The sequence below is a fragment of the Anser brachyrhynchus genome (assembly GCF_964034855.1).
Source record: "Anser brachyrhynchus genome assembly, chromosome: 6".
Classification (NCBI taxonomy): domain Eukaryota; kingdom Metazoa; phylum Chordata; class Aves; order Anseriformes; family Anatidae; genus Anser; species Anser brachyrhynchus.
In genome coordinates this window covers 17,621,565-17,643,542 of record NC_137700.1, presented here as the reverse complement: position 1 = coordinate 17,643,542, position 21,978 = coordinate 17,621,565, and the positions used below count along the sequence as shown (strand labels likewise).

At 46.1% G+C, this 21,978-nt stretch overlaps 1 protein-coding gene across 4 annotated transcripts in view; it reads left to right on the top strand.

The window, feature by feature from the left end:
* The window catches only part of RTKN2 (rhotekin 2), a 135,763-nt gene that overhangs the window by 965 nt on the left and 112,820 nt on the right, over positions 1-21,978 (top strand). Inside the window, exons 2-3 of one of the 4 annotated variants that reach the window (XM_080597485.1) lie at positions 15-209; positions 4,325-4,484. In XM_080597485.1, coding sequence (XP_080453611.1) covers positions 4,386-4,484 — 99 coding nt within the window. In that variant the 5' untranslated portion in view covers positions 15-209; positions 4,325-4,385. Of the gene's footprint in view, positions 1-14; positions 210-2,843; positions 3,579-4,324; positions 4,485-21,978 lie in introns of those variants that run through there. The other 3 variants (XM_080597486.1, XM_080597484.1, XM_080597488.1) reach the window with 3 other exon arrangements.

Below are 21,978 nucleotides of genomic sequence, written 5' to 3'. Positions count from 1 at the left end.
CTCCACCTGTTTAGTGCTATACGTCCCTAGAACAACAGCCACTTTGCAAGACAGAGAGGAGGAAGATGGTGGTTGGACTCACCAAGAGGGTGGAACAGTATTTCATCATTGTTTTAGCTACCGAATATCTGCTCTAGCTTTTCCCAGGGATGGAGCTGCAGTGCCTTCCTCCAGGATAGACTTGTGGTCTTTTCTCCAGGAGGGCAAAGGTAACTATTATCGTTGGCCCAGCTCTTCACAGCTGTACAGTTTCCTCTCATTTCCAAGCAAGAGCTAATAAACTGAAATTATTAGGGATTAGCCCTCTGAGGCTTTCTAACTGTGTGGGAAGAGCATTCTTTCCTCTACCTTTCCCTTGGCAGCTGAAGAGGTGATTTCTAGGACATGCACAGCCCATCTTCTTTGCCTTGCTGCCCTTCTCAAGGGGCAGTAGTAGGTGTTGGTAGATGTGCTACTTGCAGTCAGTTACACAGAGCAACCAGTAGCCTCTGTTTCAGAGGACCCAGTTGCAAAGCAGGTGCACTGACATACCTAAGCAGTTCCTCACATGGCCATGTGACGAGGGGGTGGGCAATGTCTGGGCCTCACAAGTGAAATTTTTGTTCTGCAGCAGAGGGTTTGGGCTCAGAAAGGTGTGCCATCACCTGGGTAAAGGGCATCGCTGGACACAGTTTGGACTCACTGGGCTGCTAGATACAGATAATGTTCATGCTGTACAAACAAATCACACTATTAAACCATTGAAGTAGCACTTATGCAACTTTAAAATAGTAGAAGCTTTATTTCACAACTTCACCTGCAAGCTTGTTAAAACTTCTGTACCAACATCATTGGGCATATTCTCTCTCCCCATTTACTTCTGTAAAGTCCTGCAGAGTTACAGTAAGGTCCAGCTGAAGTGATGTGAAGATTATATTGCAAATGTTGGCTACCAACCTATAGTAGCCAGACTGCGTTTGGTGCAAGACTATGTTGTGCCAGAAGGTGCCTGAGAGGTGGAATTGGGCAGAATTTGATTTTGCATGGTTTTGCTAAGAATTGCTAAATATCCCTGTAGCTGCTTTTTGAAATCTGAAAATATTTTTCCCCAAATAAGTTATTTTTTCTACAAGAGAATGTAGCTACATTTATGGAAGGTCTTGGCTTTTACAGTATATGAAGTCCATATAGTTCCCCCTCTGGATACATGTTGCCTGCATAATTACAGTCATAATGAAAAACAGTTTTGTTACACAAGATTTCAACGGTTATCTGTAATTTAGAAAATATTGGAGCTACTTACAACAAAAGAAATTTTAAAAACAGAACAGCTTTCAAAATGTTGATATACTCAGGAAAACAAATCTTCATTTTAACCCTGTTCTATTATTCTCTCTCTGGTACTAAAATCTTTATAAAGCACTATTGATTTCAACCAACTCACCATAAGATAATTTAGAGCTTCCACCCTGCTGTCCCCAGCTTCGGGGGGATAAATCTTGGCAGCCTTTGGCTAGGTTTTATGGGAAAGCCTCAATACAACGCTTGTGTGCACTGACAAAGCTGCTCTTGCTGCAAGGAGTAACTCACCTTCACCTCACCTCTTTCTCCAGCAGGACATGGGAAAGTTACAGGATTAAATTATCCTTGATCACGAAACCAGTTGTATTGGAGGCACTCAAAATGCATGTCTTTTCAAATCCTTATATACTGTTAAATTATTTAAAGATAACAGCACGGTATTGCCAATAAATGCTGTCTTGCTGAGGCGTACAATTAACTCTGTCAAAGGAAGGGATCTCATTTTTGCCTGCTGTGGATAGAGAGTGCATCTCAGAGCAGTGTAAAGTTAAAGATAGATACAATGTATGGTTCAAATCATGATACAAAGAAAGATTCAGGTTAATTAGTATTTATTCTTAGTTTACAGTAATTCCTTTTGGCTTGAGCAAACAGACAGGAGTTGGAACCCTATAGAATTGCTTCTCCTGAGAGGAGAAATGAATGAAAGATGGTCTCCATGGTGAAAACTTACTTAGGGATAGGGATGTCACTAGGATTTTTCTTCGCTCCTTAGCTCCATTAGCTAACACTCTCCCCAAAAATGCCACCCATCCGTTGGTGGCTCCAGCGCTGCTGCCTCAGCAATGGCCAGGCTGGTCCCTGACCTCTCTGCCTGGCCCTGCATGGGGCTGTAGCACCTCCTGACCCAGAGCCGGTGTTCCTGTCATGGACGTGTTGCCTGCTGGAGCACGCCTGGGCTCAGGCATGGTCCCACCACCCATAGCACACCTGGCGGACATCTTTAGAGGATTCTCTGAGGTGTGGCTCAGCACCAGCATGTAGGATGGGGTTTAGGCAGGGACCACCATGTCCCAGGGGGCTGCGTACAAGGGGACGTGTCCAGGGTCCCCCTTGACCTGGTGCCATTGCACACCTGTGTCCCACTGGCCCCCGTCTGTTGGGTCGCCATTTCTGGTTGTTTTACGCTGTGGAGAGCGGTTGCACAAGGGCTGCTGGCTGGCTGTCAGGCTGTGGGAAAGGCGACCTTCCACAGCTCCTTGAAGGTTTTCAGTTCCCCTTTTCCACTGCTGTTTTCGGCTACACCACCAAGCTTCTTACCAGCAATGACTGGATGGCCTCAGCATGTCCATTTATCTTAAACAGAGCTATTTTTTTTCACGAGGTCTTCCCGACACTTCTGCAGGCAGCAGCGCCCACCAGCAGTACGCCCGGTGTGGCACCAGACCCTCACATTTCTGCACCCCCCTTTTTCATTGTTTACATTTATTTTTTCCCTGTCAGTGTTCACTTGGAGTTTAGATGTTCCCAATGGGGTCCCCTGTCTATGAGGGTAGAGCAGCCCTCCCGCAGTACCCGCAGGGGCCGTGTTTCCCCCAACACTGGCTGCCACCACTGGGCTGTGAGGGAACCCTCCCACCCCCCGCCTCGTCGCTTCGACGACCGTGGAGGGGCAGCTCCACGGTGGGCGGGCTCTGGGCCTCAGCCCCGCAGCCATAGGACACCGCCTTTCCCGCTCTCCGACGCGATTGGTCAGCTCGTCCCAGTGGGAGGGGCCTCTGCTATAAAGGGCGGGGGGGGCAGGCAGGCGCTCTATGTGCGAGGCGCTGCCGTTGGTGTGTGTGGCGGTGCTGTTGGCGTGCCGTCGCCTCAGGGCGGGCTGGTGCAGGCACGGCCCGAGGTACGGCTGTGTGTATGCGTTTAGGGCTCTCCCTCACACACCTTCTGGGAATATTTGCTCTAAAACCTCGCCAAGATTTAAATTCGGTTCTCTTAAGGTGTCTTTGGTCATCCTGTGAAGAAGGTGTGAGCCCCCAGCCTGACCACCTCACGTTCTGCGGCTCTTTGCTGCTGTTACCGGCCCTGCTTGTTGCAGGGAGTGTGCTGGGGAGCTGTTAGGTTGGACAGAGCTAAAATTCAAAGGTTTAAAACTAAACAGCCGTGTAAGCTGTGTTTTTGAATGCAAGGCCCCTCACTGAGGGGAGGAAAAGGACTTCCAAGCTTGCACATAGCAGAATTTGTGGAGTTTCTGGCTCAGAAAGACTGTGGTAGCCTCTGGAAATCCTCTCCTCTTGGAGGTGAGTGAGAACATGTACTAATGGCAGGTAACCTGTAGGCTTGGTGAGAGTTAGGTTGGTGAACGTTTTATTACTACGTCAGTGGTGGTGTTTGCAATCTTTTTCCTCCCTCACTGCCCCATGCACGGAGCCTTAAGCTCTGTGCTGAGCCTTGCAAAGCCCTGGTGTCGTTAGCTGCTCAGCTGCCTGTGTAGCATCCAAGTGGGAGCTAGAGTGGATGAGGCACATTGCTTTTAGCACACAAAAATCTGAAAGCTAAACCAAATCATGTACAACACTTACAGCACCCATTTCTGGGCTGCTGCTTCTTAAGGAAACTAGTAAAAAAAAATAAAGCAGAAATTTGCTTTGTTGCTCACTAAATTATGGGAGTTTTATGTCCTACTGTGTTGGTGATAAAGTCTTATTGCTAAATCAGAATTAGATCAGGTGTTTTCCATGTCTTCTTGAGTGTCAGCTGTTTTAGCAGTGCAGCAAAACATTTGGGGCAGGCAGCCCAGTTACTTGACCGTTTGTCCATGTGGATGTATAGACCGTTTGCTGATTTTGGTCACCACTATCAGCATGACAGCATTATGCAGCTCTTAGACATGCAAATATGTGGACAGATGGGCCTGAGGATCATTGAACTGATTTGAAACTGACTTCGTTTCCCCTTTTCCTGCTCTGTTCCCCTGGTCTTTAATGAGATGATGCAAATGTGTGTTCAATAAATACTTATCTTTCTGTCTTTTGCTTGCCTCCAGAAAGAAGTGGACAACATTCAAACATGTAACCTGTGTGGTGGAAGCATGAGGACAACTTTGAATGCACAGTGAACTCCAAGATGTGTGGCAGCTACAGATAAGCTTAAAAAATTCTGTTGCGTATCGATGTTACTGCGGAAAACACAGAGCTGAGAGGCAGGTAGTTCCTTGTGTTGACTTACTTGGCAGTAGGTTCACTTTTAGGCTGTGCTCAGATACAGTGTTTCTAATTGACTAAGGGTTCCGCAGGTTCCCTGCAGGAAACAAACTTTTAGTGATGTGATAAGGCTGGATGGGCAGGTGTGATAGATAGAATTAGGCAGATCTGCCACCCTGGAAACTACTGGATATAGATTCTGATTGTGAGATGCTGAAGCAAAAGGAAGATTTCAGTGTGTCTTCCCTTTCTCCTGTGTTCCTGTGAAGGTGGGACTTGAAGTCTAGGACCTCAAGTCTAGGAGCCTGGATTATTAATTCCTGCTGTGTTCTGTTCCAAATAATTGTTGTCCTCCAGCCTTTGCACTGTCTGACAGCTCTGAGTGAGCACAAATCTGTTCCAGGGCTGAACATGGATATAGCTGTCAGCGTTAATGTTTAAGCTATTATAGCTGGTTTTCAGAGCAAGCCTTTCTTTTAAGATGAAGTGTGTACTATATGTTTCTTGGAGCTGTTGTTTCAGGCGTTCTACAGATTCAGGAAGGCTATATTGAACATTGGCAAGTATATACTGAAGAGGACGTGGTTGAGCTTACATTTTGAAATAGCTCTTCCACCACATGGGTTAGCGTCTACTGCCTTCCTTTTAACTGACGACTTCTATTCCACAGTATAAATGTGTGACAGTGTCTCTGGAATATTATAGTAAATGCATTTGCTGGAATATATTTGCTAAAGTAATATATTTAATAATTCCTTTGTTTCCAGCATGTCTGAAATGACCACATACAGAATGTCATTAAAAATTAATATGCTTTGGTAATTGCATGTTTCTACCAGCTTTTTAACACCTTACTAGGAAATACTTTCTCCTATTTTATTGTCTATTTTCAATGAATGTCATTGATATGAGGAAAATAAGTGTACATACTGAAGGGTGCTGCCTAAAACTATTCATTTGTTTTAGAATATTATGAAGCATTTTCACACTAGAGATCATTTCAAAAACTAAACAATCCAGTAGCACAGAAAGCTTTTGATTTTCAAGTATTTGTGTGTGGAAGGGAAAGGTTATAAGAGACTTGTGAGGAATAAGGGGAAAAAGAAGAGTTTATTTGCATCTCATATTGACTGGTTGACAAGTTGAAATCATAGATATATTTGTCATCCCATGGCTGGACAGATCAAGCAAATGTTGCCTTTGAAAGGAAGGGAGATGTCTTGGATTCCTGAACATTGCGTTTCCACTTGCTGATTATCATATATCCAGTCCTATAGAGCGCTAAGTCTTTGGTTTAGTTTCCCATGCAGAGAATGGAACAAGACTGAAGCACAGCTTTACGCTGTAGAATTGCTAGCACATTTCAGAAAGTCCATGAGCTTTCAGCAGTGCTCTATACAAACACAATGCAAGTGCCAAGGTATGAGTATTTCTTGAGGTAACACTTCACCATGTTAGTTTCTGAACTTGTGTAATTACTAACGGAGTAAAAATGTACTTGGAAAGAACATCCCTTTCTGAAAGGCTGCTGCTGGTTTTGGTTGAATTTATCTTACTGTACATGAGAACATTCCCTAGTAATCAAAAGTTAGCAGGACACGGGGCTATCACGCTGTCCTGGTGCTCATGTTGCTAGCTGCCCATCAGACTTTCTGAAGTGGATGGTGTTGTCAAAGAATGAGAAATTTATTTGTGAATATGGCAAACTCCAGGTGTGGGTGATATGTTAGAAATTACACCTGCTTGAACAGCTCCCAAGCAATAAGTCCATGAGTGTCCATGACTGTCCTTTCCCCTTTAGTTTGACCTTTCTGCCATCTTGGTGGGAGGTCTTCTGTCTATGTGCGTTTCGTATACTTAGGAACTGAATGTACCTTACCTGCATTTGGGTTCTGCAGCATTCAGAAATGACCCTTTCCCACTGCACTGAATGTTTTCCCATTTTGCTTGAATGATGCACACAGTGCTGGGCTGTGTATATCTTTCACCAGAAATATATTTTTCATGAAAATGACCAGTTGTAGAGGAAACTTGCAGATTATTGCAAGTTAGGCAGATTCACAACAGACCAGTAGAACTGAAATGTTGCACTTTCTGTAACTCTCCTTTTATCACTGACAGCTAAAATTCAGGCTGTCAGCATTGAGACTCTTTCCCTGTTGGCCCTTCAGATTCCAAGTATGTTTGGTAAGCTGCTGAGCTGAGTGCATCTGGGAGGGTGCGCGTGATGCTGGTGTCATTGCAATTTGTGACAATAAAAATTACTTTTAGACTGGCATGCTTGGTGTTTCTAGGAGGCCCTTGCGATTTAAGGAGTGGGTAGATGCTGTAATGGGCTTGGAGCCTAAGTAATTCTCTGTGGGTGTTCAGATAGGTGAGGCTATGAGAATGTGTGGGTTATTGCAACAAGTAGCAGTCCCTTTTAGCACTGTGGCCCTGCTCTGTTTGGGAGGAGGTAAAAGAGAGGAGATGGAGCACCTGCCCTTCCGAGCCAGATGTATAGCCTTTCCAGTAAAGCCGCTTATGTGCTTAGGTAATTGGGGGCAGCCTGTCCAGGCACGGGGAGGAGACCAAAGAGCCAAATGTGAACTCCAGCAGTCCTGGGGCTTTTGTTTCTCCCTATGGGCCTTTCAGTCTGTTAGTAGTCATCGGGCTGCCTTGCTTGGAGGTTGTGGTGTACAGAATGGAAAACTGAGGTTGTGTCAGAACAGCTGTCCCATAGTCTTCCCTAGGGCTGTGAATGTTAGATGCACCTTCTCCCCAGGTCAAGTCACATCTCCAAATTCTCTCTCCTCCAACGTAGAACCATTTGTTTCAATAGATCTTTGACGGTGTTGTCTGTTGGGTGGCCCTCTTACAATTATCAAAACAGTTCAAGATCTTCCATGAAGCTTCTTTATTCTGCTTGCAACAGTTAGAGAAGTGATACTTGGAGAAAACATTAAAGTAACCGAAGAGCAAGCTGAGGGAGCGTTGTCAGTGTTGTCCTGGGTCCCCAGCCAGGATGTCCTAAATGCTGCAGCTGCTTTCCCATCTTACCTTAACTCCCCAAACAAGGGTGGAGAGGAAGCAAGAAGAGCAAGACATTTCCGCAGCGATTGCAACACGCTCTGATAGGCAGGTTCCCTCTCCCTGCCCTGTGACAAGCATGGTGTAGGCCACAAAGTGCTGCAATCCTTATCGGGGCCTTTGGGGCTTTTCCTTTTTTAAGAATTCCATCTTTGCAGTCACTTCTTCCTCCCTCACTGAAGGGGGTGGGGGGGCGCTGACTAATTAACAACTGTTCAGTAGCAGATGCTGTTGTGAAAATTGTTTGATGGTGATTTAACTTGGAATACAATTATCTTAAAGGGCCACGCAGACATTTTCCAACCCCTAGATGATGTGGGCTCTGTTTGCTGGTCTATGAAACCAGCCTACAGTGCCCTGAAAAGATGAACCCTGTTATTTGCTGGTCTTCTTTCAAGATGATACCTGTAGGCCTTACAGTTGTCCTGCATTAGTAGTCATTGGTATATTAGAGATAATAATGGCATTGACTATTAGATAGGCCCAGTCACATTTTTTAATTGGAGAATAAAAAGCCCGGGCTGGTGGTAGTTACCTGTTTCACTCCTCCAAATGTGGTTAACATGCAACCAACATTGGTTGTTTTCTTCTGTCTGAAATCACATTAACATTAGTCATGTAAAATGCTATAGTGTTTTGAAATCAATATTTATCAACATACCCTGTTGTGGTTTATTTCTAGTCTGCTGATGTGATTGACTAGTATCTCATATGACCGTGACATTTGTAAATGGAGCAGGGAGAGTGTGTCATTACCCTTTAGGTTGCTGTTTTCCTGGTAATTGTTATCAGATCATGATATTCACATCAGACCCTAAACTGTAACTGTAACACTGAAGCCAGGAGGGCTGTAACTTGAGTTCTTGCGATTGCCAGCTTTTCCAATTGCTTTTAGCTCAGTTTCTAGAGAAGTGATCGAGGTATGTAAATGTGGTGAACTAGTGTCATGTGAGGTGAGGAGCAGTGGTCTCCCAAAAGTCCTGGGTCAGTCTTGGCCCCATGCAGATGTTGCAGGTGCCCTCGGGTGGCTGAATTGTGTTTGACAGTTTGGTCAGGCAGCTGACTCATTCCAGGTTTCTGCCAGCTGTCTCCCACAGGTGAAATACCTTAGTGCACAGCCATCTGCTGACACCTTGGAAGGAGCTCCTCGTCCCTCCCACTGAGCAGGCACAGGCTCAATCCTCTTAGTTACTCCCCAGCTACTGCATCACTCATTGCAAGCTTAGTGATTTGGGCAGCTTTCAAGAGAGATGTCTTTTTCCTGATACCATTTGGGAAGATTTCCTCATATGTATGGGAAAAACCTGTCTTGCCAGCAGAAGACAGGGAAAAGCATGAAAACTTTGTTGTAACTGCCATGCTTTGAGCTGTAACGAAGGAGTCTTTTTATACATAATTGAAATTAATATACGTAAGTCAACTGTACCCATTGGTTTGAGATTTTTGAAGCTGTCATGCAGATGATCAGTGAGGAGTTCAGAGGAGTGTGGGCTGCAGTGTGGCCAGCTGTGGTGGTCTGTGGGATGTCACCACAAGAGCCAACAAAGTGCATGGTCTCTTGTGTCTCTGTTCATTTCATCCAGTGATGAACCATATAGAGAGAAAGTGTCTCTCACATACATTGTGGTACTTTCTCAGTACTGGTCTGTTTTTTCCCATCATCATTTCTGCAGCCACGGTTCACAAGAGTGGAACGAGATTTGAGACCGTGGGGATGTGTCCACTAGCTGAGGTGACCTTTGGGAGTTTGCTGGCAGATTTCATGCCCCAGATAGCAGGCTGAGGCACCAGTGGGGACGATGTTTGCGCAGCTGTTTCTGCACAGAGCTTCACGTGGTGTGCAGTTCTGGCAGGCCTGTCTGAAGGAGATAGGTCTGATCACGCAGCGTGGGCAGCTCTTGTGTACTTCTCACCAGTTGTGCCCTCCGAGGAAAGAGGCAAGGGCTATTTGGTGAACCATGCCCTATGTAAGGGACTACACCGCTTTGCTTGTGCCACTGCTCAGGTGCTGATGTCTCCTTTCAAGCTGTGGAGGGATACAAAATCAAGGTCCTGTTCCCATGAGTGGCCGGGCCACCCAGGAAGTTTAATGCACTGTGAATGGTATTTTCAAAATAAATTGAGGGATCTGTCCCCACTCATCACTCTTCCATCCCACCACCAACTGCTGCAGACTTGTGTGAGCACTCCTGGGGGTCGCCCAGACCATGCTGTGTCAGAGCAAGTGTTCTCTGTGCCTTCCCTGGTCTGACTGGCTTTGACAAAAGTCTGTCTAGCCACAGCTGCAGGGAGATGGTGTGTGATCAGCATAGGCTGACACTGATTTAAGCTCCCAGATCACTTTGGCTGCTTCAAACAATCGTAAGCTGCAAAAGTAGAAACCCTTGTGGATGGAACTACCTGTTATGCAGTCAAGAATGAATGAAAAAACAAAAATGTAGGAAATGAAGAGTCAGTCAGCTTGTTGCCTAGGAGAGGAGGATTTATGGGATGCCAGTGTTCCTGCTGCCTTGGGGAAATGCTGTAATGACAGGGCAGTAAGGCAAGAGAGAGCCGGAGGGCCTCATCATTGTGTCATGCTGATGGCATGGTTCAGACCTCAGCTGGGGTGAGTGGGTGGCATCTATTGCCTTTGCTTGTCAAACTTCTGGTCACCAAATAACGAGGTGGTTGTTAAAACCCTTCAAAATATTTTACAGAGCCTGTGCTCACCCATGTTCATTTTATTTTTGCAGATCAGTGGTGCTCAGGCAGGGTGTTACCATGGGATGTGCCTCCCAACCTGCGCGCAGTCGGGGAGCTGTGGTGCTGTGCAGAGGCACCTGCACTAGCCAGGAGGTTGGTGCTTGCCAGGCAACCCGTTTCCTGTGGGCTGTGCAGCATCCAGACTGACCCTGCTGCAGTCCAACCTAACCTGGGGCCAGCTCAAGACCTCCTAGCTCCTGGCTGTACACTCACAGAGGAGGATCAGATGGCCTCTTGGATGCTTGCTGTCCTCCTTCCCAGGCACACCTGCTCTCTGATCCTTTTCCTCACTTTTCTTTATAGAGAAACTCTTGTGTTGTAGATCTATAAACTGCCAGTGTTTGAGGGCTAAAGGTGTTCTGCGTTTTTGGCATTTAAATTATTGATAGTGTCCTAGAGCAAAAAGCGTGTGTCTCGTTTTGGTGCTGCTCCTGGGCAGGACAAAATGAGGAAAACCTGAGGGACACCAAGGAGCAGTGTATGGCAGGGAGGAGACCCACTCCCCTGCCCACCTTTGGATTTATCCCGAGGAGTGGAGGCTTTGCAGTTCATACAGGCAGTGCCTTCCCTCAGCCCTGCAAAACGAAAGATAAATGCTAATGGCAGAAGCCTCTCTCAGTATGAACGGGCAAACATCAGCCCCTGAAAAATGCGCTTGCTGTTTTAGTTAAAAACAAACAAATCAGTTCTTGTGCTTTTGAGAATTTAAACTTCCCTAAGTAAGGAATAGATTTTTCAGAAGAAAAAAATTTTACTAGGAGGCAATCCAGTAAGTCACATTAAGAATAGGCAGGAGCCCTAGGAGGCCCAGATTCAAATCTTAGATTTGTCAGCATTTCCCAATATATTCCTGGAAAAATCAGCTAAATCATTTATAAGACAAGAATAATCTTTCAGTGTAGTCAGTGTACTTTTCTGATAAACCCAGAGTGATGACAGGTTTGTTACAGCAGGAATAAAATTCACCTTGCTGCTGGGGTACTGTGGTAACTAATTAGGTAAAACGTTTTCTTAGCCTTTCTGAACAAGGGGACAGGTGGGTGCTGTCAGTTCCCTGGCTGTCCAAAATCACTGAGTGCTGCATCATGTCTTGAAAGAAGCAATAGCTGGACTGACCCTGGAACTTATTTGCATTGAGGGAAAGGACAGTGCTGTCCTCGTTCTTAATTTATCAGTCCTCACTGAACTGAGAGCTGACTAAGGATCTGACTGAGAAGTGCTCATGCTGTACGGTGAGATTTTGGTTACTGTGGAGGCTTTCTCCTTGCCAGGCTAAACTAGATGCTGGAAGTAAAGAATAGGGAAGGTCCCAATGAGGCACTTCTCTTAAAAGAAACAAAAACAATTTTTTTTTCAGTTTGTGTGTGACAGTGAGGCAGCCTTGGTTAGCATTGGTTTTGTGGAAACCTCTGCAGTTGATCAAGACAGGAGATGAGTAAGATCGTGCTCGCTCATGAAAGCACCTTCTTCCAGAGACCACTGCTTGCTCCTGATCTGCTGCTAATTAGTCTCCGCCCTGTGATACTGAGTCATTATATTCTTTGCCCTTTTCCATGGCTGCTTTTGGTGTGGAAACTGACACAAATATTGCTCCCCTGCTGGAAATCATCATGTCATCTTCATCGTCAGTACCTGTAAGACCAGATGAGAAGGGAATAATTTTTTTTATTATTATTTTGGATAGTGATCTCTGACAGGAATGCTTTGAAGCTCAGCCATGCTATGGTGGTACAGTGCACATAGCATCTGACTTGTTTCTGTAATGTCACAAATTTTAACTCTTAAAACAGAAAAGCTCTTCAGCAGCCTTTAAAGCTGCTGCAAGGAAAAGGTGGAGGGATTCTACACTTTAGCTCTTCAGTACTTTGACACCAGTTGCCTCTGTGCTTGACACGAGGTGTATGCATTGGTTTCAGCCCTACAACTTCCCTGCATCCCCTTGCTCTGTGTATCGCTGGATTAAATGCTCTAGCCACCTGGTTCGTGTGGCAAATTTGGTTTTGCTTTGTGTTCCTGACAGAGGAAGAAGGGGACAGGCTCCAAGGGTCACCAGTGTCTTTCACTGGTATGACTGACTTCCTTCCTGAACCTCTGCCGGCATTATGAGCATGGGGCTATTCTGGAGAATGTGTCCTTCTGCTGAACTGTACTCAGCTGAGGCTGGTTCGGGCTTGGTGCTGTGACTCAGATGAGCTGGAGAGAGACCCTTGGGACTTATGGAAGCAATTAATTTAAGATGACTGAGATGGAAAGTTGCTAGCATAGTGGGTTACTGCAGCAGATGTTTGCAGTCATCCTGTTACGTCTTAAGCCCTGCAGTGGGACGAGCCTCCTGGCAGAGTCCACTGTGATGGGCAGTGGCAAAGCAGTAGTGGCTGTGCCCAGGCAAAAGGAGCAAAATGGAAGTGGGTCATTAAAAACTTTAATTAGCAAATAGTAGGATGCAGCTAGAAGTTCCATGTATCCATGTCCCGTGCTGTGTTTCTCCTTCCTGTATCACCTCTGAACCCCCAGTGCCTGCTGTTTTCCTGTCCTCAGCACAGTGGGGCTAGGTGGCTCCTCACCTTTCTGGCAGAGCTTGTCAGCTCAAAATTTGTAATTTGTCCTTATGGCCAGCACCTGCCTTTGGTTGGCAGCTGGGAATCCTGTGGGGCTTGAGGTGCTTGGCTTTTGGTGGGGAATAAAAATGCAAACAGCCTTGTCTGAGCCTGTCCGCCTGGGCCTGCTGTGTCTGGACAGAGCAGGGAGCGTAGTGGAGCTTGGGCTCCACTCAGGGCTGAGAGGAGGCTTTGGAGCCCTTTGCACTCAGCATGTGCTGTATCTGTCAGCAAACCTCTGTTTCACTTCTTTGCTGTGTTCCTGGGGGAATTAGGATGGCTGTGTCAAGTAATTCCACCCATTGCATGTGTACTACGCTGACAAAACTGATGTTGACTGTCTGAAAAGGCCACATAGATGGTGACAACTGCCAGTGACTCATTTGATGGAAGGATAAGAAGATCATAATAAAACAATTTTCCTGTGGCACAGCGCTTACAAGAGTTGGAGTAGCCCAAGCACCCAGTAACACCCTGAAGACTGGAGGCTTTTTCTACTTTTTTTTTTTCAAATCTTTCTCTTAAGCATTTATTGCAATAAAAATAAAGATGCAGGAAGAGGAAGAAGAGAACATCTGAAGCGTTTTAAAATAAACGTGTCTTTTTTTCGAACATGCTTGGTGAAACAGTTCTACGGTAACACCAATAATTGTGAAAGGGACAAATCCCCACCACTGAATATTTGTTCCCCTTGCAGCGAGCATTGGTAAAACTCAAATAGTCTCTGACATTACAGTACTAGTTTACAGTATCAGTAGTTTCCTGCCATGACTCAGTGGCTGGAACAGTAATATCTGTCAGTCTTTTTTTCCTCTCTCTTTCCAAATCTCTTTTGAAGCTTTTCTGAGTGGGCGGAGAGAGGCGAATGACAGATATAGTCCTGGTTCTTGCCCTTCCTCTTGCACCTTTTAATTTTACAAATCAACCTGCTCCTGCTTTTCTGCCCTTTTATCCATCAGGCTTCCCTTTCACATAGTCCCTGAGCAAATCGTACTTTCCTTTTCATTCCTACTGGTGGTGCCTAGGCCTGCTGATAATGCCGGGGAAATACTGAGCTCATTCCTGCCCTAGCTTTTTCCCGTCGCTGGTACTTCTCTCTTCTGCTATCCTGATCAAACTTCTTCACATCCTCCTTTCCTCTGCAGTTATCTTGCCGAGCCTGCACTGCTATAATAAACTCTGCTACCAGCAGAGATTGATGGGTTTTGTATGGTCTGGGCTGGGTATGGTGTATGGCTGAGGATAGAGTACAAGCTGGCTGTAGGACTGGGGGCAGCCTGGGCTGTGAAGGCACTGCTTCACCTGTGGGTCCTACGCAACTGGAATAACAAGTGATGGAGTAAGACAACAGCAAACCTCGCTCATGTGGAAATGGTCTCAATTCTGCCCTGTGGCCTTGCTGTCACAGGCTTCCCCTGGTCCAAGGCTAAGAAGCAGCAAGTTATGTTTATTCCTGTCAGTTGTCACCAAGCCCTGAGACCTTCCCAGGAGCCTGGAGTAAAACCCTCCTGCTTCTGCAGCCTCCAGCCTGGAGGTGTCTGACCCAGCCTGAAGAAGCCCTGGCTCAGGCTTAGGGCTGCTAGGAACAAGAAGGATGCTTCACTGCATCTGGAGGGGCAGCCTTTCACTATCCCTACAGAGGGTATAGATAGCTACTTATAGTCCTGGCTGTGCCTTCTAAACCTACTTTTAGTCTGGACAACAGAGCAAAGTGCCCCTCTTGTCAACATTTAAAAACAAAACAAAGCCTTGCAGAGTCTGTGCATTGATACCAATGCAAGGCACCCAGATTTTCTGATGCTGTGTAAAATCCTGGCTCTGCAGGTTCCTTTCTGGAGACACCGAGTCCTACACCTCTGAGCAGCACCCTGCGAACTTGCTTCATGCCGCTCAGTTAAGGAGTTTCTTGAATTTGCAAATTTGGCTTGTGACCATATCTTCTAGAATGTCAAATTTATTTCATAATTTATTTCTTTTCTGTTGAACTTAATCCTTGTGTAGCCATTGGATTAGGAGCCTGCTTTACTGAAAAAATTTTAGCTTGCTTCTGGGGTCCTGGAGTAAGTTATAATCATGGCTTTGCTGCATGTATGCAGGAGGTGTGTATTTGGGAGGCTGACAACAGATGGGAGTCAAATTCAGGCCAAAATTAAGTGGAAAATGTTTTAGTCTACTGAAGGCCATCTTGAGCTTCCTATGATCCCTTAACTTCTACCTAACACGGTAAGTCTGTGGGCTCCCTTGAAGCCACTGGTGTGTGGAGTTGGCTGGTGTTTCTTCGAGGTTCCCTCTTGAGGGCATGTGAGGCTCAGGAACAACTTCAGACATACAGCTTGTCTACCACTTGCTGCAGGGCACTCGAGTCTTCTTCCAGTAGATGTGGAGGCCAAAATGAAGCTCAGGATACTTGAATTTACTGATAACGGTTGTCAAAGTTGGTCACAGCTCTCACAGCATCTGTTTTTGGGAATCCTCCTGCTAACGTAGTTAATGAAGTAAAAATGTGTTTCAGGCCAAAAATTTGAGGGACAGTCTGCTGATGCCAGTGTGCCACTTCTCCAGCAGGCCATGGAAAATCTGCTAACAGCTCTGGTTCTCCTCCAGAGACCTCTAGCACTGGCCCTAATCTGGAATCAAACTAGGAACGTGACGGAGTTGGGAGACACGTGATTTTGGTTCTGCAGCTCCTGTTCTGGGGACAGAAGCCTTACTGAACCCTGATATTTGAAACCAAGTTATAAACCAGGCTCTGCTCTGGATACCGCGTTAGCAATACATTTCAGGCCATACTTGGAAGTCATCACAAGCTTTTGTTTAGGCTGTGGTCTAAAGATGCTTTTTGAAAAAAACAAACAAAAACAAACAACAAAAACAAACAAAAAAAAAACGAGAAAGCAAGCTAGTGAAATCAGCTCTCAGCTTAGCTGTGCAGTACTTGCTAGCGCGGAGATACAGTTTTGCCTCTGTGACATAAGTTTAGGAGAGCCCTTACCTGCAAAATAAGACAGCAGAACAGGGGAAAAAAAAAAAAAAGATGCTTTTCATATAGAATATTAACTAGTAGTTTCAGTGTATGGGGACCAGATTTCTCTTTAGCTTGTAGGACTTATAAAATCAGGTTTTTAGCTAAATGCAAAGAAACTTGCAATTGTTTGGGTGAGAGAGGAAGAACACTTTTCAGGACTGTGTTAAGCAGAAACTAGTTGAATTTGCTTCACACGAAACTGAAGAGGCCGACCTGTCAGCAAAGCAGAGTTTCTCATAAACTCTGCTCGAAATTAGCTTTCCTGGAGTGGGGTCTCCCCTTTCTGGCTGTGGACGTACAGGTGTGCCACTTGGGACGTGTTGTGCCACTCGGCTGGTGGCTTTGGAAGTCGTTTCAGCGCCTGCAGACTAGATGTATGGCGAAGTCCTGTGCTTTGAAACGTGCTTTTCTGTTGGCTTTTCTTAGCTTGGCCGTTTACTTACCTTTATTTTATTTTTATTCCCAAACCGTGCCATTCCGGATGAGAACGCGGCCCTCCCAGGCGCCGAAGTGCCGCCGTGCACGCAGCCGCCCCCCAAGCGCGCAGCACGCCCGCACGGCCCCCGCCACCTGCCGCCAGCGGCGCGCTCCCGGCCGCTCCCGCCGTGTCCCCGCCCCGCCCCCGGGCGGCCCCGGCCGCGGCTCGCCGAGCCACCGGCGCCCTCTCTCGGCTCCCCGCGGCCGGGGCTGCCGGCTGAAGCCGGCGGTGCGCGATCCCCGCGGCCGGGGAAGGCCGGGACCTGCATAAAATCCTCGGCAGCGCCTGAAGGGTGACATCTGTCCCCTGCCGGTGCGCACAGCGGCTCTGCCTGAAGGCTCGGTACTTCTGGATCCCCAGCTTTTAGGGGATCTGGTGTGCTAGAAGGAGGAGAAGCCACCTTAAATTTTAGGTCTTGGTTAAGTTGCGCTGCTCAACGGAGGCAGGCAGCTGCTGGGAAGTAGGTAGCGGGATTTCCCTTCCAAATCCTTCGCTTGACAGTTCTTTTCCCCGGTTACTTCTTCAGAACCAAGCCCTGTCAGCAGAGAGCTTTGCTTTTGCTAATGAGGTAGGAATTTATCAACACACAGAAGCTCTCAAACTCGTGAAAAGACAGACCGGTTGAGGGACTGTCCTAGAGAGCTCCCAGGGGACGCCAGGTTTTGAGAGTGAGCAGCTCAGGTCTGGCTGAATAATAACAATAACCCGTGATCTAAATTCTCTACTGCAAACCGCTCTTCCGCCTAGCTTGAAGTTTTGGGTTTGCTAATTTTTTAATAGTGTGCGGTTGGGAGTATTATTTGTGTTAATTTCCAAAAATCTTTTCCTCACACTGCTGTTTCCAAATTCAAATTTTAATGTTGAATACCAGAACTTATGTGAAATCTCTTATGCCTCTGGAGACTGAGAAAGTGAAACCAAGTCCTCTCATTTCAGAGCAGCATGTTGTAATAACAAAAGTAGCAGGCCTTTGCTCCGACAAACACCTCAGTGAGCGTATTAGGTCCGAATGCTGGGGCATTTCAAAGCAGGTCAAGCATTCCCTTTGGATCTTACTGCCAACATGTCCAGGCATTGCTGTAACTCTGCTGTGGTCACGGTCTAAAGAGATGGTGGTGCCTGAGGAAGAAGCAACTGGCAGCACAACTTCACACCTCAGTTAAACCCAAGGCTCTTATTAGAGGTTATGGAGCCTGTGAGCTTCTCTTTGCTCTCTGACCATGCAGAAAAAAGGAAAAAAAAAAATCTGTTAATAAAAGTGGAATTGTACAAGGTTGCTAGAGTGCAGAAGCTGGCCCTGGAGAAGTGAGAGACTCCCAAAGCCCTTTCAGCCCAACGAGGAGGCAGTGCTGATAGAAAAGGCAGCCACCGAGCCCCACATCCAGCTGGAGAGCCTGATATATTGGCTTTTTTTTGCAAGTTTTTTTTTTTTCTTTTTCCTACACATCCTTCATTCTGGCCTGTTCACAAGCAGAGGTGGAAATAATTTTGGAGAAAACATCTCTGCAGTTTTGGGCTGTTTCTTTGTTTCCTACAGAAAAGACTGACTGGACCAGAAGATTGGGAGTCCTTAACCTGTTGGTGTTGAGAGGATTTCTGTCAGCTTATGTGCTCTCCAGGCCTTATTTCTCAACAATTCAAGGAAGCAGAGGAGTGGAGGTGATAGAAGGTGAATTTTTGGCACAGTTTGCTGCATAGACCGATGATATATCAAAATATCATCCAGTACAGTTTGTCAGGACTTGGTGTGTCACCTAGTAACAGGCTTTGCAATTAGATCTCTCTGTTGCTCTTACAAGTTAAAAAATCCCACTGGCCTTGTGAGGACTCCACCACCCATGTTTCTCTCTTCAAGGAGCTGCTCTGGCTGATAGACCCAGCATGTTTTGTACTGACTCTAGTTCCAAAGCCATGGAAATCTGGGGCATGTCTCCTCCCCGAGCTCTAACGCTCGTCATCTTTTCTTCTAGCATTTGTCAGGCAGCTCAGTGTGCTGCCTTCTGAACCTCTCTGGTGCATTGCTGTGTGGTCGGATGTGCCACTGGGAAAGCCCATCCTTCCCTGCAGCTTTCTGTGAGGGTCTGGTACCCCTCTCCATGACCCGCCTGGCATTGGGAGCTCCCACAAACCTGTGAAGCCCAAGAAATTTTGCTTCTGAAACTCCAGACATCGGGTTGACAGTGGCTCAACATCTGGAGTAGCAACCTAAATATTTATATGTACAGCGAGTCACGGTGGTGGTGGTAAATCATCCTGGTTAATGAATTTTCAGTGTGGCTTTAGGTAGCTATTGTTTTTGTAAACAAATTGTTTTGCTCTGCATGTTTCTCCATAAGGGATGGTCTGAGAAAGCGCTGCTGACAGCTGTGAGCAAGTAGCGGTGCTATATCAGACATTTTATGCCCCTTTGATGTCACGCGCTTTGTGGTAATGCAGCACGGTGGTGGTTAATGAGAAAGCGGGGTACGCTGCCTCCTGTCATTCCTAGACAAGAGCTGCAGGCTCTTGCACGTGTCTTTAATTCTGTGTGCGAGCATCCTGCAGAATGGTGGGCAGCTTCAGTGAGACTTTCGAGTGATTTGTTTTCTACAGCACTGAACAAGCAGCCTGGCTCAGCACAGCTTCAAAGAATGACATTTTTAATATTTTGATTGACTCAGTACAAAAAGGGATGAGACTCCAGCAGCTTGGAAAGGCGCAGTTATTGTGGTAGGTGTTACCCAGTGATTAATGTCTCTTACTTTAAATCCAAACCTCTCAGCTCCTTTCATACATTTTTGCTAGCAACAGCAGATCCTCTGCCAGTCTCCTAGGTCTGAATTTCTTGAGGTGCAGACAGTAGTGCCAATTTTGGTTTCTTGGCAATTTTGGGCTTAGGAGTTCGGCTTTCACTATGTGTTCAGATCCCTGAGTATTCTGCATGGAAGTTGTTGATCTGCTGAGCTGATTTATGGAATGTATTATTCTGCTTTCCTGCAGCATTTTTACTGTATGGAAAACATTTTGTGCTTATTATCACTTGCCACATGCATTTAATCTATTTTTGGTAATTCTTCAGGGCCCATCACCATGGTATCCTAGCACCAGTGAACATAATGCCGATATCCATTCAATGTGAACCGCTGATGCACAACTCCTTTTAATATTAACACAGCTTCGTTATGTTACTTATTTATTTTTCAAATACAAAATGTTTGTGCTTAAAATAAAGACTTAAATCTAAGACCACGTGTACTGTAGATGGAACCGTTTCTGGATGGACAAACTGAGTTAACCAACCCAAGGCGCTGCGCCTGCCCCTTTCAGCTGGCTGCACCTTATGGTGTTGCTGACACACTTGAGGTAACTTTTTTAAAAAGGATCCATGTCACTCAAAGTGGCCAAAGTATCATGGGTGGCTCTGTCTTGTGGCTCTATCTAAATATTTTTTTCTGTGTACTGGGTACTCCATAGAGTGTACAGCCTGTGACAGGTTGCCGTTGGTGTAACATACCGAGGGAGACGGTCAGTAAACCTGCTGTATAGCAGCAGATCCAGGAGTGCTGCCAGCCTCCAGTGTCACCGGCTGTCCCCCTTCCAGCAACCTTGATGGCACAGGAGTAGTAGTTCAGTCAGTTCTCTCTGAGCTCACACAGTAAGAAAATGAAGTGTTTAGGGGCCGTAAGTGATGAGTATGTAGGAAATAATGCTGTAATAGGTTTTGATTCAGCTTCTACTTTTTCCAACATAACTGAAATTTTCTAAGGTAAATGGCTCTATGCAAGACAATACCATGCACATTTACCGTCTTCAGCATTTTTCATATTACCTACATTTATCTCTTGATAAATCATTATACAAATAATTCTGGAATAAACGCTACAGAACTAAAATGTGAGTGAAAACAAGGACATATTAATTCTTTTGGCATGTACAAGCTTAGGGTGTATTTAAAATACACAAAAGTGAACTACATGAGAAAAATCTGAACACCTCTGAATCAAAACCAACTTTCTGGGCAGATATTCAGAGAAAAGGCAATTCTGAGAGCTGAGTGGCATCTCCTGGAGTGAGTGCTGATGTTGGGTCTCATTTGGGCTCTGCACCTAATCTGTGCATCCTACCAAAAGTTAACAGGGTGCCTTTATATTTTAAGGCAAGGATCCACAAAGGTGCCTGACGACTTATGTGCCAATGAGAAATCGTTCTAAAACTTTCTTATTCCTTCTCTAACAGTGGCGAATCACCACTTTTGTTTTTTGTGGGTTCTTATGTAGTTCTTTACTATGTCCCTGTGTCAAAAAGCAAGTGGCATTGCATTTACATGTATAGCTCTTGGTATGGCAACTTTTAAAAGCACTCCCCAACATGGGCATTTTCTTTATGCCCAGAAAATACCCAGAGGAGTGGTTGCATCTCTTGGCAGAGGACACATCCCACCTGCTTGAGCCACTGACATCCTGGCTCTGTTAATGTTCCTGCTGAGGGGCAGGAGGAGCACTGCCCGACTGTGTTGGGGTGGGATGAGCCGTGCTGTGTGCGTCCAGCTGCTGCACAGCTCCCAGGTAGCTCCAGGCTGCCAGGTTCTCCCAGGAGGTAAGCTGTTGGGACTGGAGGTCAAAGCAACGCGATGCACTCTGATGTACAGCATCTAGGTCAGACAACTCAGAGTAACGAGCGGCTCGTCGACTGTGCGAGTGAGTACCACCTCTGCCAGTAACGGCACTAGTTCCTTACCTTAGTCTGGAATGATGTCCTTGTTCTATGTGATAGCCTCCTAACAACTCTACAGGAGTTGCTCTCAGGTTGGTGAGGGTAGTGAGAGTTTGTGCTGCTGTTACACAGAAGCGGTCAGTGGGCCCTGAGTAACTGACCCTAAAACAAGATCCAGCCTTCTTATTCCCTGGATTCTGTCCAATCCTTCCCATATTTTGTCAGATGCAGTGCGCGGCTCTGGAAATGAGAATGGAAAAGGTGGGAGCCGGGAGCAGCATGGTGTGCATTGGAGGGGTGACTTCAGGAGTAATGCAGGCTCTTAGCTCGGCCTCTTCATGTCAGTTTCCCCTCAGTGCTGTGGTGCAACTGACTCCTGTTTCACTTTTGATCAGATCTCTCTCTGGAGAGCTGCTGCCTGGACAACTTCTTCTCTTCCCGTAGTTGTGAAGCTGATAATTCCTGCATGGCAGAAACATCTTCCAGTTTTCCACGTAGAATTGAATTTCTTTTTCCCTGAGCATCCCTGCAAGTTCTCAAAAAAAGTTTTGATGTCCAAACCTATCTGCCAATCCTTAATGCAAAGCCTGGACAGAGGCAGGCAGCTCTGCTGCAGAGCTGAGTATCACACAGTGTGTTCTTCCTTCTCAGCTGTGCACTGCTGCTAACAGTTCTCAGCCTCTGCTTTTCTGATCAGTTTTTCATTCTTCTGTATTTTCTTTGGCTGCGCTTCCCTAATTTGCTTATGACGGCATCAAGCCAAATAACATTGATCTAGCTACCATTTATTTTGGCAAGTAATGGCTGGAAACAATCAGGACTCAGCAGTCTCCCACATAATGCATCCAAAAGCCCAAACCTCATGAGTAGTAGCAGGACCTGAATAGTACA